Source organism: Melozone crissalis, unplaced genomic scaffold (genome assembly GCF_028551555.1).
Source record: "Melozone crissalis strain CALT ecotype California unplaced genomic scaffold, PUWL_Pcris_2 ptg000231l_1, whole genome shotgun sequence".
NCBI lineage: Eukaryota > Metazoa > Chordata > Aves > Passeriformes > Passerellidae > Melozone > Melozone crissalis.
Genome location: NW_026535993.1, coordinates 3,097,132 through 3,113,889, shown reverse-complemented (window position 1 = coordinate 3,113,889; position 16,758 = coordinate 3,097,132). Strand labels below are relative to the sequence as shown.

The following is a 16,758-nucleotide window of genomic DNA, read 5'->3' as shown; positions in this document are numbered from 1 at the left end:
CTGCAATCTGGCAGCATTCATAAAGGAATTGAAAGTACATTTCATGCCATTTTAGAGACGCTAGAAATATTCCACAGTGGTGGCCAAGGGCTGGTCAATGAGGGATGTCACCAGGGTGTGGCTGCCAAGAGGACTCTGTACCATGGATGACATTTGACCCTCATTGTTCAGCCAAATTCCCACCCAGCCCATGTTCCACTCCTTCAGCCCAGCCCTCTCCAGTCTGGCTCTGAGGAGACCACAGCAGACCCTGTCCCAGGCCTGGCTGAAGTCTGGGCACACAACATCCCCTTCTGTTCCCTCCCACGTGGGTTCTGCAGTCCCTGCCCTGTCCTGCCAGTGCCTGGAATGGCTGCAGGAGGATTTGCCACATCCCCTTTCCTGCTGAGCCTGAGCAGGCTGTGACTCTCCCAGTCCCCCTCCCTGCCCTGTTTGCAGACTAGTTCCATGTCTGCCCTTCCCAAGTGCCCAGGACCGTCTGGTATTACAGTGACCTGATGAGGTCTCCAGGGTGAGAGAAGGACGAGATTCTTGTTTCATGATCAGATGGCTGGATTTATTGATATATGATGTACAATACATTATAACTTTACTAAAAAGAATAAGGAGAGAAGTTGCAGAGGCTGCTAAGCTAAGAATAGAATTGAAAAGAATCTAAAAACAAGAGAGTTCTCTGTCACTGTGTTCCAGAGAGCTTGCCCTGTGATTGGCCCTTAATTGTACACATGGAACATGAACGAATCACAGGTGCATCCTATTGCATTTCACAGCAGCTGATAATCATTGTTTACATTCTCTTTCTGGGGCCTCAGTTTCCCAGAAGATGAACAAGTCCCAAAGAAAGGATTTCTATGAAAAAATGTCTGCGACATCTCACCTTTCTAAATTGTATAAATTAAAAGGAAAAATGCTGATGTAAAATGAACAGGAAATTTCTTCACCTGTAAAATATACAATACTTACAAATCACTAAAGCAATCCTACAATCTAAGAAAATGCAAAAAAAACAATGCAAAGAAAATTCAAGTCTAAGCAGATGAGTTTCAGGAACAGTCCATGAGCTGAAGTTGTTTCTCTTGGAATATCTGAGAGTCCTTTTTTGTCCTGAAAGAGACTTCTGCAAAAGTCCCATCAATAGTTATCACAAACCATTGACAGTCTTACAACAATTTCAAACAATTTCAAACAATTTGAACAATTTTGGAATGTCCTTTTCTGGCCCTTCAATGCTTCAGTGCTTCAGAGCTGCTGCCCGCTATTTTCAATCTTTTTATTTAATTTTAATTTTTTTTTTTTTGATCGAAAAGGAAAAGAGCAGCAGCCGAGGAGAGCAGTGCCAGAGAAGGAAAGGCCCTGGGGGCCCTGGCCCATGATGGACCAGGAAACCCAAAACTGGCCCACAAAGGGGGGCCAGGACCGGTAGGAGAAACCACAACCCCCAGAAACATCAGGAGGCCATGCAGTTGCCCTGGCCCAGAAACTTCCTGAGCCCAACAGGCCAGGCCAAACCCATGACACAGGCTCTGCATTCCCACAGGCCTGCACCCTGCTGCCAGTACAATGGCAGCACGGGTGGGGACACGCTTCCTTTTCCCAAAACCACTGAGGCATGCCAGCAGCGAGGGAACAGAAGCCTTCCCCAGAAATCCCATCTGGGGTCTGGAGATGTTTGTTCCCCACTGCAAACCAGCTATGGTCTCCTCCATCTGTGCCCTCTTCCCCTGCAATGCAAATGCATCAGGTGTGTCTCCCATCCGCCCCATGGCATCACCCCCACCCCCTGCGGGCTGGAGACCAAAGGTAGAACTCTCGGGATGCACCTGCCCCCCGCTGCTGGGGCGCAAGAGAGGCGGCAGAGATGGCAGCCTCCATGGGACAATTCCCGACAAAACACCCCCCAGCCCACCGAGAATGCTGATCTTGAATGCAGGCAGACGCACTGCCCCCACAGTCAGCTGGCGAGCACCCCCCGCTCCACGGAAGGAGAGACCAGCCGCCGGGCCCGCTGCTACAGAGGCAACCGGTCCGGGATGGTCCGAGCTCGAACAAACAGCCGGTTCCAGGGCAGCCTCTGACGCAGACACGGAGGACAGAGTCTCCGACAGCGGCAGAACTGCTGGGGTGGCCGGTGCAAGCGGCGGGGAGGCCAAGGAGGCTGGAGAGGATTCCTCCTCCGCTGAGCTGGAAACTGCAGACGCGTCTTCGTCGCCTAGCAACAATGGCTCAGCTGCAGGAAACCTTGGGGATGCGCGGGAACATGCCGCTGCTTTGTCCCTTGGCTCTGAAAGCGGCTGCAGGCATGGCACGGGGTCGCCGCCATCTTCTGCCGCTGACTCTGAAGTCAGCCGCCAAGATGCAGTCGCCGGTGGAACGCACACGGACAGCAGCGAAACAGCCGGGAGGGGCGGCGGTGAAACAGCCACGGGCAGCGCCGGAGCAGCCGGAAGAAGCGGTGGCGGATGATCACTGTTGCTTGGCAACATCGGCGCAAACAGGGAAGCCAGCAGAGGCGGAGCCAGGATCACCCGGGAAGGCGGCGCCAAGTCTGTGTTTTTGTCGAGGGCGTCTCCTAGCCACATAGATGCATGCGCTGGAAGCGCTGTTTCTGAATTCTCAGACGCAGGCGGGTAAGCCGGTGAACCCGTGGGCGGGATCGCCCGGAGAGGCAGCCGCAGTGCTGGCAGGGGTGGGGGGGCTCGGGGACCAGTACCACCCCCATCTCTGAGCGGGGTGGGGCCCAAGAGGCCGGCAGAGGCGGAGGCAGCGCAGGTCTTGGAGGCGGCTGCGGCGCTGGCTTGAGCGGCGCCACCCCCTCCCATCCCGCCGACAAGGGAGAAGGTGGGGGAAGAGACGGCTCCATCTGCGCAGGCTCCGGAGAAAGAGTAAAATAAACCTCTTCGCACAGCAAAGCTTCACCCCCCCCACCGCGAAGCAGTGGGGGCTGGAAAGCAGAATCTCATCCCCCACCGGGTCTTCTCCCGCTGGGGACGGGGGGAACGGAGCAAGCCCATAGCAGTTAGAAATCCATGGAAAAACAGCTGCTCTCCGTTTCAAAACTGGGAAGAGCTTTCTAAATGCTGGGTAGACAGGAGGGAAGTCGCACCCCTGACCCCGAACGAATTGGAAAATGGAGTCCATGCACTCCCACACGAAAACATCCAAGGCATATAGCACATCAGCAAAGAACCCAAAAAGCTTTGCCCATCGAAAGAACTCATAGAGATCTGTTGCTGATAGGAAAAGTCCATCCTCTGCACTCCATTTTTGCCAGAGGGCAATAAGATTCTCCTCTGAAGGAGAGAAACGAACCTCTTCCTCCAAGGAGTGTGTCCCCCATATGAACAGCCACAAACTACGCAAGGCTGAATCCTCAGGGATAGAAAAGGCAACAGTACCTTTTGAAAGAGTCCAGCATGCTCTGGCCAGCTCCACGGTTCTGCTGCTCTTTTCTAACATTGTCCTGAAGGTTTTTCAGAAGAAGGTTCATTTGTGGTCAGCCTTGGCTGAGAACTCTGTCCAAATCAGGATCTTCAGTTCTTCAGCTCCTGGCTTGAATCCACTTCTGTGATCACTTCTAAAGCAACCATCAAATGCTACACATACAGGATTTTACCCAGTGCAGCAATTTGCTCCTCTGGTCTTATCAAATTAATTTTTGCTCTGACATGAGGGGTCACCAGATATTGAAGTGACTTGAGAGGGTTCCTCAGGATGAGAGGGTGAGAGAGATGGACGAGAATCTTGCTTCATTATCAGAAGGCTGGATTTATTAATATATGATATATAATACTTTATGACTATACTAATAAGAATAGAGAGAGAAGTTGCAGAAGCTGCTAAGCTAAGAATAGAATAGGAATCTACAAACAAGTTTCTGTGTCCAGACAGAAAGCAGGACAATCTCTCCTGTGAGTGGTCAGTAAATCCAAACACTCACAGAAGACCAATCACAGATGCATCTGTTACATTCCACAACAGCAGATAATAATTGCTTACATTTTTTTTCTGAGGCCTCAGCTTCCCAGAAAGGACAAATCCTAAAAGAAAGGATTTTTATGAAAAGATGTCTGTGACAATCTGCCTCCTGCCTGCCTCTGCCTGCCCACACAAAGCCTGGGGCTAATACCAAAAGGGTTCATTCCAATTTCATGCCTTTGAACTTTCAGCACAGGAACCAGGCAGGCTTCCCAGCAAGGATGGCTGGAAGAGAAGAAGAAGACATATGGCTCATGGGTGCAGGGACAGAGAATCTGGGAACTTGGGATGGGTTTAATGGAAACAGGTAAATTGTAATTCACATTTAGCGACTGTATATGAGCAACACAATGGTAGAATTACATGTCCATGTAAGGTTAGCAGTTATCCCATGTTGGGCCTCAGGCCTGAAGAAATGATCCCCTCTGAAATAGCAAATGAGTGTTAAGGAGGCTTAATCTGATATTTTGGACATTTGGTGACACAGAGGCTGACAGAACCAAGGACTCAGCTGTGACACTGTGGAACCCCATGGAAAAAAGTGTCCATTGTGATGCATTGGAACCCCATGGAACCAAAAGTCCATTGTATCAGAGCAAGGCCTTGTGGAACCAAGGAGACCATTGCTGACATTGTGGAAGCTCCTGGAGCCATGGGGTCATTGTGACAGTGTGGGGCTGCATGGAACCAATGGTCCATTGGGACACTGCAGAACCTTCCAGAATTAAGGAGATCATGTTATGCTCTGGAACCTCATGGAACAATGGATCCCTGGTGACACTGCAGTGCTCAGACCATTGTTGACAGTGTGAAAGCTCCTGGAACCAAAAGTCCATTGTGACACAGCAAGGCCTTCTGGAACCAAGAGTCCCTTGTGGCTCTGTGGGGCTTCCCAGAGCCAAGGAGACCATTTGGACACTGTGGGACCTCATGGAACCACCTGGAACTGTGACAAAGTGGGGCCACATGGAGCCAAGGGGCCACTGAGACACTGAGGAACCTCATGGAATCAAAGGTCCATTGTTCCACTGAGGGGCCCTGTGGAACCAAAGGGACCATGGTGAAACCATCGTGCTCCTTGGAACCAAGGGGCCATTCTGGTTCTGCTTTGCCTCATGGAGCCAAGAGGCCTCCACGACACTGCAGTGCCTCGTGGAACTAAGGCAGCCTTGTGACATTGCAGGACCCTTGGAACCAAGGGTCCATTGGGAGGTTGCGGGCCCTCATGGAACCATGGAGACCGATCTGGCCATTTGGAACCCATTTGAACCAAGGGGCCATTGTGACACCTCTGGGCCTCATGGAATCAAGGGAACCAGAGCGACACTGTGGGGCTCCATGGGACAAAGGGGCCATTCTGACACTGTGGAACCAAGGAGACCATTGCTCTGCTGCAGGACATCATGGAACCATGGAGGCCATTTTTACGCTTTGAGGCCTTGTGAAACCAGAGGGCCATTGTGGCAATTTGTGTCCGTATGAAACCAAGGAGTCCATTTGTGGAGAGGTTAGTTCAAGAATGGCTTAAAGAAAAAGGCCATGAAACATACAATTGAGAGAAAAGTAAGAGGTAAAAGTAAAAGCAGTTTCTAACAGCTCTCAGCCTTCTGATTTGTGTAAACAATTAGACTCTCTCAGGCATCATTCTATAAACAATGGAGTTCTCAGCTTGTCTTCCCATGGCAAGCAGAACACCGTCCTTGGGAAGGCCTGTTATCCTGGGAACAGATGCAGAGGTTTTGGGAACACTAGTTTCTGTTGTAGTTTCGGGTTTCTGTTTTGGTTTCTGCTTATGATAAACAATTGTAGGTATTCTAAAACAAAAGGTGTGGTTACAGTTTTCTCTGTTAGCCTATCATGGAGTTGGATTACAGAATATTCATGAAGTTCATTAGTATTGTTATATAAGGTGATTGATTGATCAATAAAGTTGAGTTTCGATGCATAACTATGGTCGATTCTCCCTTCACTCTCCAACAAATGGTCGACCCCGGACGTGATAGTCGAATTCGGACGTGCCGAATTACGAGGAGCGCTCTTGGGGATAACGGAATACCACGGGAGGTGAGGAAGGTGTCCAGGTTCCGAGATGCAGCAGCGGAACGGCAATAAGCACGATAAAAAAACGGACGGAGTCTGCCGACGGAGCGGACGGAGTCTGTCGATTCGTGCCGGCCCTAGGCGAGCGTAAAGACGTGTCCTAGCTTGGTACGTGTGGCCGAGGTCGGGAGGTGCTGCAAAGAGCGCTCAATTTTATTTAGAGATGGACCGACAAGCCGCATATGATCTTTTTATAACTTTTCTGCAAAAGAGGCAGATTAAGGGAATTGATTTACAGAAAGAGTTACCAGGGCTCTTAGCATACGGTGTAGAGAGGGGAATCTTTGTTAATCCTCATACTATCCATGAATTATCTGAGTGGGGTAAATTTGGTGATTTATTGTGGCAGGCTACTTTGGATGATGATAAAACTGCCAGGAGGTTGGGTAAGTTATGGCGGGTCATTAACACTGAGCTCTTACAATTTCAAGCTGAAAAAAGGGCTGCCCGCCAGGCTACTGCCGCTCATGATCGTAATGCAGAATACGATCGAGATAGGGAGTTTGATAAGGACTCCGGCACTCCTCTTGGCCCTGCATCGAGGACGGTTTTATTACCAGCCTCGCCGCCTCCTTCTGCGAGCCAGGCTGCGAGCGGAGTTCCGAGTCAGGCTCCGAGCCAGGCTGCGAGCGGGGTTCTGAGCCAGGCTCCGAGCCAAGCTGCGAGCCAGGTTTCGGGCCAGGCTCCGGTGAGTCACGCTTTGCAGAGCGCTGTATTACCTGTTTCGCCGCCTCCTTTAACAAGTCAGCCTCCCCCAATAAGTCAAGCTTCGCAAAACGCTTTATTACCCTTAACGAGCCAAGCTCAGCAGGGTGCTCAGCAGGGTGCTTTATTGCCCGCGTTGCCGCAGGCTACACAGAGCGCCTCTGCCTCTCCTGTGTCTGTTATATCACAGCAGCCGGGGCCACAAACGCATACTCCGTTCCCAAAAAGCAATCAGTCGGTCCCTGGGTCGGAAAACGATTTGGCGGTGACGATTGCTCGGGATAGAAGAGATGCATGGGCAGCCTTGGCCAAAGATGCCATGGACAAGGGAGACCGGGAGCTAATGAGCATGGCTAACGAGCTGGCTTGTCCAGTTGTCTTTACCCCCCAGGCGGGGGGGGGCCTTCAGGCGACGATCAGTGCTCTGGACTGGAAAATGTTATCTCAGTTACGAGCGACTGTCAGCCAGTTTGGTTTTAAAAGCGAGCCAGCTAGGCAAATGCTAGACTATATTTTTGACACTAGCATTCTCCTTGTTAATGATTGCCGTGGTATAGTAAAATTAATTTTTACCCAACATCAACAATTGTTATTTAATGCCCACTGGCAAGGACTTGTAAATGAGTGCGTAGCTGTTCAAAGACAGCCAGGTGACCCTTTGCACGGTGTCACTGTAAATGAGCTCATGGGTCTGGGACCTTTTCTTCGAACTGAGGCACAAGCTTTAATTGGCCAAGAGAAGTGCCGGGAAGCAATGAGGTTAGTCAGACTCGCAATAGATAGAGTAAAGGAACCAGGAGGCATACCTGTATGTATGGGAATTAAGCAAGGTAGAGACGAATCATTTGGTGCTTTCATAGATAGAGTTGCTGCCGCGATTGAGAGAGCAGGTGTCGCAGAATTTATGCGCGGGGCTCTTCTCAAACAGTGTTCAATTCAAAATTGTAATTCGGCTACTAGAAATGTACTTAATACCTTAGGTGCAAATTGGACTATAGAGGAGGCATTAGAACGGATGGCCCTTATACCAACCGGACAACAGGCTCTTGTAGTAGATGCCATAAAACAGTTAGGAGTAGGTTTACAAGAACAGGCAAAATCCGCTCAGAATCAGGTGTTGGCCGCTCTTGCACCCCTTCAAACATCGGCTGCACTTACAGCATCAAATAAAGAGGACCACTTGCGCCGGGAATGCCAAGCACCTTCAGAAGCCATCGCTGCATCATCGGTGCTCTTTCCTGCCCCTAACCCGACACCACAGGGAGCCACCGCGGGCGAAGCTGAACGGCCGCGAAGGGAGTAACCCGCAGCGCAAAGCAGAGATGAATTAGCAGAAGGATTCAACAGGACTTTGGACTTATAGTTACGGTAAAGGGATTTTCCATATGGTTTACGGATTAACGGAAATGTGTGAACTCGGCACGGGCGCGCCTCTAGGGCCAACGGGAGGCAGCGGCGGGGAGAGCGGAGCCACCGCGTGGAAGGAGCCGCGCCGACTCGGGATCAAAGCCGCCGCTGCGGGAGCCGCGCCGGGAGCGACCGAAGCGCGCCGCGGGGGGAGCGACCGAAGAAGCCGGCGCCGCGGGAGCAGAGCGCCGCGGGGGGAGCGAAGGAGCCGCGCCACCGCGGGGGGAGCCACGCGTGCAGCGGTGCCTGCAGCAGTCAGCCGGCAAACAGTGAGTAAACAAAGAGCCCAGCGCGAGGGGGGAGTTTTCGCCCGCTCCGACACGAGCGCCGCAGGACCGGAGCACTTTTTCAAGCGGGAGCGTTTCTCCCTCCGCCCTGCAGCCGACAAAAGCTACAGTTTAAGACTTAACAGTCGTAATAATTGTGAACTTTTGTCAGCAAAAGAAAAGATTCCTATTGCAATTGAAAGACCAGCGAAACTAAACAAACAACACCAAGGACTATTGCTGTCAGGATGTTCTTCACCTAAGTTGGGAAGATCTTTTGTTCTCCCTAGCACACGCTGTGAAACAAAAGCCCAGCACAGACTGTAAAACAGAAATCAGCGTAAATGGATGCAAGAGTCAGATTTCGGCCGGTTTGACTCGGCATTAGTTATGCTGTCTTGGAAACACCTGTATTACCAGAGACTTTGAACATCAGAAGTCTGGATGGCTGGGTTGATGAAACGTCAGACTCTAAAGCTGTGTTTTGAAAACGTTAAAGATGTTAAGATGTGTTAGAATGATTGTATGAGTGAGATGTAATGACTGTGCTTTTGTATTCTTTAAGCTTTGTTTAAATGTGATAGAGGTAAAAGCAAGCACTGAATTCAAAGGAATTTTTTCACAGGTATACCTTGAATAAACTTCTGTTTAAGTGTATTTAAGTATAAAAATGCTATAGCAAATACGTGAAGAAAAGTTATTTTAGCTTAATATTTTAGAATCAGGCCTGTAAGTAAGTTATAGTAAATGCTATGTATTATTTCTATAGTAAGTTTTATCTGTTATTAAGTAGTTTGAGTTAAGTTATCTATCAAGTGCCATTAAATGTTAAATACTGTTAAGGTTTAGTTTTGTTAATTATCTCCTGTTAAGTAAGTGATAGATTCTGTTAAGTTTGAATTAAGTGCCGTTAAAAGTTAAATATTATTAAAGTTAAAATTGTTAAGTTTATTTTTGGTCAAGTTCGAGGTCTGCTAAAGCTTAAATTATATATAGATTTGAGTTGTGTGGGATTTGAAGCCAGTTAAGTTCTGTTGAAATTGGTTTCTGTTTAGTTTGAGTGTTATTAAGTCTGGGTAAAGCTAGATTCTGTTTAGATTATATTGGGTTAAGGTGTGTAGAATTTAAAGTCAGGTAAATTTTGTTATAGATAAATTTGAATTAGATTTAAGTGATTTTACATGTTTTGCAAATAAGTCTGCTATAATTAGTCTTGTTAGGCTTCACAGAGGATGAATGAGTAACTGAAATTAACTTTATTTTAATAATTCTGTTTAGTATATTTATTTTAGGCATAATTTCCTCAAAGCAGCTAATTCTGTAAATTACTTTCATATATTCTAAAGTTCTTAGAGCATTAATTTATTGCTGCTTTCTAAGTTTATATCTTCCAGAACACTTTTTTAAAAAAAAAAGGTTAGATCTTGTTATTTAGGCAAGTTATCATTATTCCACCCTAACATATCTGTGCTAATGCAGCTAAGTCATAAGACAAGCAGGGAAAGGCACAGCTTACATAATTTAGACTGTAGTCAAGTAGGAGATCCGTGGTTCTGGAGTAAATTTAAACAAGTGATGGTTGCAACTCTCCTACCAGGAGGTGCTGCAAGCAAAGCAATGACTTTAGCAAAACAAATAGGGTGTTGGGCTAAGGGTGAATTAAATAAGACATCACAGATATTAGATATGCTAACTGCAGATGTACAAAGTGTTAATCATGCTGTTTTACAAAAAAGAGCTGCTATAGATTTTTTACTGCTAGCACAAGGCCATGGTTGTGAAGAGTTTGAAGGGATGTGTTGCATGAACTTATCTGATCATTCTGCATCTATTCATGCTAAGTTAAAAGAGCTACAACTAGGACTTAACAGCCTTAAGGAAGAAGAAGGATTGGGAATTGATGAATGGCTTAAGAGTTTAGGATTGGGACCATGGTTAAGAAATCTTGTAATATATGCTATAGGGATATTAGGTGTACTTCTATTGCTTTTATTTATCTTGCCTTGCTTCTGCAGCTGTATCCAAAATATGATCAGTAGAACTATTGAGAAGACCTGGCAAACTAACCTCTTTTCTCTCGAAGAAAAATACGGGGGAGATGTGGAGAGGTTAGTTCAAGAATGGCTTAAAGAAAAAGGCCATGAAACATACAATTGAGAGAAAAGTAAGAGGTAAAAGTAAAAGCAGTTTCTAACAGCTCTCAGCCTTCTGATTTGTGTAAACAATTAGACTCTCTCAGGCATCATTCTATAAACAATGGAGTTCTCAGCTTGTCTTCCCATGGCAAGCAGAACACCGTCCTTGGGAAGGCCTGTTATCCTGGGAACAGATGCAGAGGTTTTGGGAACACTAGTTTCTGTTGTAGTTTCGGGTTTCTGTTTTGGTTTCAGCTTATGATAAACAATTGTAGGTATTCTAAAACAAAAGGTGTGGTTACAGTTTTCTCTGTTAGCCTATCATGGAGTTGGATTACAGAATATTCATGAAGTTCGTTAGTATTGTTATATAAGGTGATTGATTGATCAATAAAGTTGAGTTTCGATGCATAACTATGGTCGATTCTCCCTTCATTCTCCAACATCCATTGTGTCACTATGAGGCCCTGTTGGGCCAAAGGGCCATTGTGGCACTGTGTGGCACCATGGAAGCAAGGGACCATTGTGACACTACAGGGCCCCATGGAACTAAGGACTCATTGAACAATGTAGAACTCATGGAACCAGAGGTCCATTGTGACTTTGCAGGGCCTCATGGAACTAAGGGGAGGGACAATTGTGACACTGTGGGGCCCAATGGAAGCAAGGGGCCAGTGTGACACAGCTGGGCCTCATGCAGCCAAGGGGCCACTGGGATCCTGGGGAGCCCAAAAGAACCAAGAGGCCATTTTCACACTCTGCAGCTGTGGAGACCCTGAGAGGCATTCCCTGGGTTAGAGAGACACAAGAAGCTTCCCTCAAAAGCTGTGCGACCCCATTGGCTCCTTCCCCTTGTTCTGTGTCCCTCAGCCACTCCCTCCCCTTTCCCCCACTGGCCCCCATCTTTGTACTGCCCCCATGGCACTGATCAGCCCCTTCCTCTGGAGATACAGAAACCTGGACTCCCCCCAGGAGTCCTGCCTTGTGACCCTGAACATCTCACCGCACGACTGAATTAAACATCTGTGGATTCCATGCAAAGGCCCTTTTTGCTTCCCTACCCTGGGCTTTATTAGCTGCTATTCCGGCTGCACCGATGGCCCATTATGGCAGCGTGGATCCAAGGATACCATGGAGACACTGTGGGACCTCATGGATCCAGGGGGCCATTGTGACACTGAAGAACTTCATGGAACCCAGGGTCCATTGTGACACAGCAGGGCCTCATTGGAACAAAGAAACTGTTGCTGACAGTACAGAAACTCATGGAACCAAGGGGCTGTGTTGACACAGCAGGGCCACATGGAACCCAGGAGACCACTGACATTTAGGGACCTCGTGGAGCCAGGATCCATTGTGACACTGCAGAAACAAGGAGGCCATTGGTGATGCTATGGAAGCTCATGGAACCAAGCAGCCATTGTGACACTCCAGGGCCTTGTTGAACAAGGCAGACCATTGAGACACCACAGAACCTCATGACACTGAGGGGTTATTGTAACACAGGAGGGCCCATGGAGCCAATTGTCCATTGTGCCAATGTGGATTTGAGGAGACCATAGTTACAGAATGTAAGCTTATGGAACCATGGGTCTATTGTGACAAAACAAGGCCCTGTGGAACCAAGGAGACCATTGTGACATCATGGAACCTTGTGGAACCAAGGAGACCATTGTGACATCATGGAACCTCATGGAAGCAAGGGTCCATTGTTAGAGTCCAGAACCACGGAGACCATTGTGACAGTACAGAACCTCAAAGGACAAGATTCCATTGTTATGCAGTGGGGCTTCATGGAACCAAGGAACCACTGTGACACAGCAGGGCCACATGGAACCAATGGTCCATGGAGATACTGCAGATCCAAGGAGACCATGGTGATGCTGTGGAACCTCGTGGAGCCACGGGGCCATTGTGACACTGTGGGGCTCCATGGAGCCAATTATTCATGGTGACACAGCAGGGATGCTTGTGACCAATTGTCCATTGTGACGCTGCAGATCCAAGAGACCAGGGTGACACTCTGGCAGTTGATGGAACCAAGGGGCTGTTGTGACACACCACGGCCTTGTGGAATCAAGGAGAGCATTGTGGCAGTGCAGAACCAAGGAGGCCATTTTGACAGTACGGAACCCAATGGAACCAAGGGTCCATTGTTCTACAGCAGGGCCTCATGGAACCAAGAAGCCATTGTGAAGCTGTGGGGCACAATGGAGTCAAGGACACCACTGATACTGAAATCCCCTGGATAAAAACTTTTCAACAGAGTTTTGAGTATTTGAAAGCAGGTATTCTTTATTACAGCATGGTGGTCACTTGGGCCATCCTTCCTCCATTGGAGTGCATTAGGCATTGAATGATCAGAGTTTTTATCACACACATTCATTCTGTATTGATGAGCTATCCCCACTTCCTTTGAGTTTATTTGACATAGTTGCACCCCTTATCACAAATCCTTTCATGGTTCTTTGTGTTTTGTCTTCAAAATCCTGTGCCCTTTTTAGGTGGCTCTTCCTTGACTCCTCCTTTTGAGTAATAGCAATATTATTATTTTGCATAATTTCTGTTTTGTTAGCCTTGCAGAGCTGTGCTGGCATCCTGCTTGTATTGTGTGTGACTTCTGTTTGCCAGAGGTGCATCCTCAATCAGTTTCTCCAAGGCTGAGCTGTTCTGTTCTACTGTCCTTGACAAGAGTAAATCTTGTTCTGGTCTCCTGTCCTTGTCTCAGTGCTCGCCCAGCACGAGGTGTCTGCAACTCCCCTAACCTATGGGCCTGGGGTGGGTAAGTGTTCCTGGGGAACAGGGATGGGACAGCTGGGCTGGACTGACCCAAGGGATGTTCCATTCCGTGTCACACCATGATCAGTAATCAAATCGGGGGGGAGGAGGGGGACGAGGGGATTAGGAGATTAATTTCTTTTTTCAGATATTTTTCTTTCCAAACAGCACCTACACATACAGAATCCTCTCCTGCCAGAAGTTGGTTAAACATTTTCTGCTGATAGGAGATATCCTGTGAATTTGATTTTTTTCTATTTGTGGCTTTTTCTTTTTGTGGTTGGTTTGTTTGTGGGGATTTTGTGTTGTTGTGGGTGGGTCTTGCTTTGGTTTTTTTTGATTGGGTTTGGGGTTTTTATTTTTTGTTTGGGTTTGGGTTTTTCCCTATTGAACTGACTTTCTTCTGATGCATAAGTTTTTTCTGCCCTTTATTGTGGCTTGCTTGGCACCTGATGGCAAGATAAATTTACCCAACTCAGTCACCTTGCCCAGTTACATTTTGCAGTCACCATTAATGAGATGAGTTCAGTCACAGACTCCCTGCAATCTGGCAGCATTCATAAAGGAATTGAAAGTACATTTCATGCCATTTTAGAGACGCTAGAAATATTCCACAGTGGTAGCCAAGGGCTGGTCAATGAGGGATGTCACCAGGGTGTGGCTGCCAAGAGGACTCTGTACCATGGATGACATTTGACCCTCATTGTTCAGCCAAATTCCCACCCAGCTCATGTTCCACTCCTTCAGCCCAGCTCTCTCCAGTCTGGCTCTGAGGAGACCACAGCAGACCCTGTCCCAGGCCTGGCTGAAGTCTGGGCACACAACATCCCCTTCTGTTCCCTCCCACGTGGGTTCTGCAGTCCCTGCCCTGTCTTGCCAGTGCCTGGAATGGCTGCAGGAGGATTTGCCACATCCCCTTCCCTGCTGAGCCTGAGCAGGCTGTGACTCTCCCAGTTCCCCTCCCTGCCCTGTGTGCAGACTGTTCCATGTCTGCCCTTCCCAAGTGCCCAGGACCGTCTGGGATGGCTCTGGCCTTTCCAAGGGTTTTGAGAGAGGTCCCACAGTGACGCTGCCCAGCCTTCTCAACAGCCCTGACACCAAAGGCCTTTTCCACATCCCTCAGTTCCACGTCAGTTCCCAGAACACATTACAGCCCTGTCCACGTCCCTGGGCTGTTTCAGAAGGGAGGCAGCTCTGATTTCTCTCCACAGACCCTCACTCTATCCAATGTCTCCCTGTGCAGTCCATGGCTGCCCTGAGCATTTTTCCCTGGAGCCTCTCTGCCTGGGATATTTCTCTCTATGCAGTCCTAACCACAACCCAGCAAAGAATTCAGGTGTTTTCCCAGAGGACGTTACTCTCAGAGTGAAGCGGCCTCAAGGTCCTGTTTGTGCCACTGGAATTGTGCCATCCCCGGGTGTTGCTGATGGTGTTTGTGCTCACTGGGGCTCATCTCCCCTCACACACACACGATGTACTGCTGCGATCTCCTCAGCACAGAGCAAACATGTCCTGCTGGCCTGGTCACTTGGTGTCCCTCCGTGCAGGGACAAACAACCTCCTGCAGGTGGGGAGAGGCCAGTGCTGGCAATGGTGGTTGCAGGGGCTGGTGTGGGACAGTTGCCCTGGGGCACCTTCCCAGGCTGTCCCAGAACAGAGACACAGCCCAGGCCCTGCTCTGCTGCAGCCTCAGGTCCATGCCAGGAGCTCTGGCTGTGCCAGGACACTGCTGTGAGCCCCCCCTGCACACTCCCCCCCTGCCTCAGGCCCTGGGCTTTGCTGTGCCAGGGCATTCCTGGGGCACATTGCTGACAGCAGCTCTGGAGGGGAGCAAAGCCTCCCTGCCCTGCCCTCAGGAGATGCCCTTTGCTGCTGGAGCTGCTGTGCTGGAGCCCAGCTGTGTCCCAGCAGTGCCCATGGCCTGGCCCTGCCTGTGGCCACAGCAGGGACACGCAGCAGGACAGTGACCAAGCTGCCAGAGCGCTCCGGCCTTACAGCCACAGCAGGGCTGGCAAGGACAAGGTGGAGTTGGGCAGAGCAGATGTGGGAAGAGGCGGGGGCATTGTCCCTGGCTGTGCTGCTGCGCTGGGAATCGTTTCCCGCACCTCCGCTCACAGGCACTGCCCGTGCAGAGACAGGGAAGGGCTCAGGAAATGCCTTGGACAGACAAGTCAGGCAGGCACTTGTTTTTATTTAAACACCAAGGGAACAGACCACTTGCAAGTATTTTTATTTCAAAAGAAATGTAGATATTCATGTAAAAAGCTAAGAGTAACAATACAGTATTTTGATAGAAACACTACAAAATAGAAAAAGTTACCATAGCAAAGAATAGACAAACAGGGAAAAAAAGGCTGAGATTGAAAAGAGTTATATTCTACAGGCTCTGTAGCAGAAAAGAGAATTTATTTGTTCTGAAGTTGCGGTCACCAGTTTTCCCAAGGCATCCTTGAGCTCCTGGTTCCTCAGGCTGTAGATGAGGGGGTTCAGGGCTGTAGGCACCAACGAGTACAGAACTGACAGGGCCAGATCTAGGGATGGGGAGGAGATGGAGGGCGGCTTCAGGTAGGCAAAATAGGCAGTGCTGATGAACAGGGAGAGCACAGCCAGGTGAGGGAGGCAGGTGGAAAAGGCTTTGTGCCGCCCCTGCTCAGAGGGGATCCTCAGCACAGCCCTGAAGATCTGCACATAGGAGAAAACAATGAACACAGAACAAGCAAAAAATAGAAGGGCACTTAGCACAAGAAGCCCAAGTTCCCTGAGGTAGGATTTGGAGCAGGAGAGCTTGAGGATCTGGGGCACCTCACAGAAGAACTGGCCCAGGGCATTGCTGTGGCACAGGGGCAGGGAAAATGTATTGGCTGTGTGCAGCACAGCGTGGAGAAAGGCACTGGCCCAGGCAGCTGCTGCCATGTGGGCACAAGCTCTGCTGCCCAGGAGGGTCCCGTAGTGCAGGGGTTTGCAGATGGACACATAGCGGTCATAGCACATGATGGTCAGGAGAGAAAACTCTGCTGACATGAAAAAGGCAAAGCAAAACACCTGTGCAGTGCATCCGAAATAGGAGATGTCTCTGGTGTCCCAGAGGGAATTGTGCATGGCTTTGGGGACAGTGGTGCAGATGGAGCCCAGGTCGCTGAGGGCCAGGTTGAGCAGGAAGAAGAACATGGGCATGTGCAGGTGGTGGCCGCAGGCTACGGCGCTGATGATGAGGCCGTTGCCCAGGAGGGCAGCCAGGGAGATGCCCAGCAAGAGGCAGAAGTGCAGGAGCTGCAGCTGCCGCGTGTCTGCCAATGGCAGCAGGAGGAAGTGCCTGATGGAGCTGCTGTTGGACATTCCTTCATTCTGGACATTTTGAGCTGTTCAAAGACAACATTGACAATTTGGACAAA

At 49.2% G+C, this 16,758-nt stretch overlaps 1 protein-coding gene across 1 annotated transcript; it reads right to left on the bottom strand.

The window, feature by feature from the left end:
• Positions 1 to 2,569: 2,569 nt before the first annotated feature.
• On the bottom strand, positions 2,570 to 16,321 carry LOC128949420 (olfactory receptor 14J1-like; the record flags this gene model as incomplete). The annotated part of the gene is made up of 2 exons (XM_054294281.1): positions 2,570 to 2,605; positions 15,869 to 16,321. Coding segments are annotated over 2 exons (489 nt in total), but the record flags the coding sequence as incomplete, so codon positions are not given.
• Positions 16,322 to 16,758: the final 437 nt, after the last annotated feature.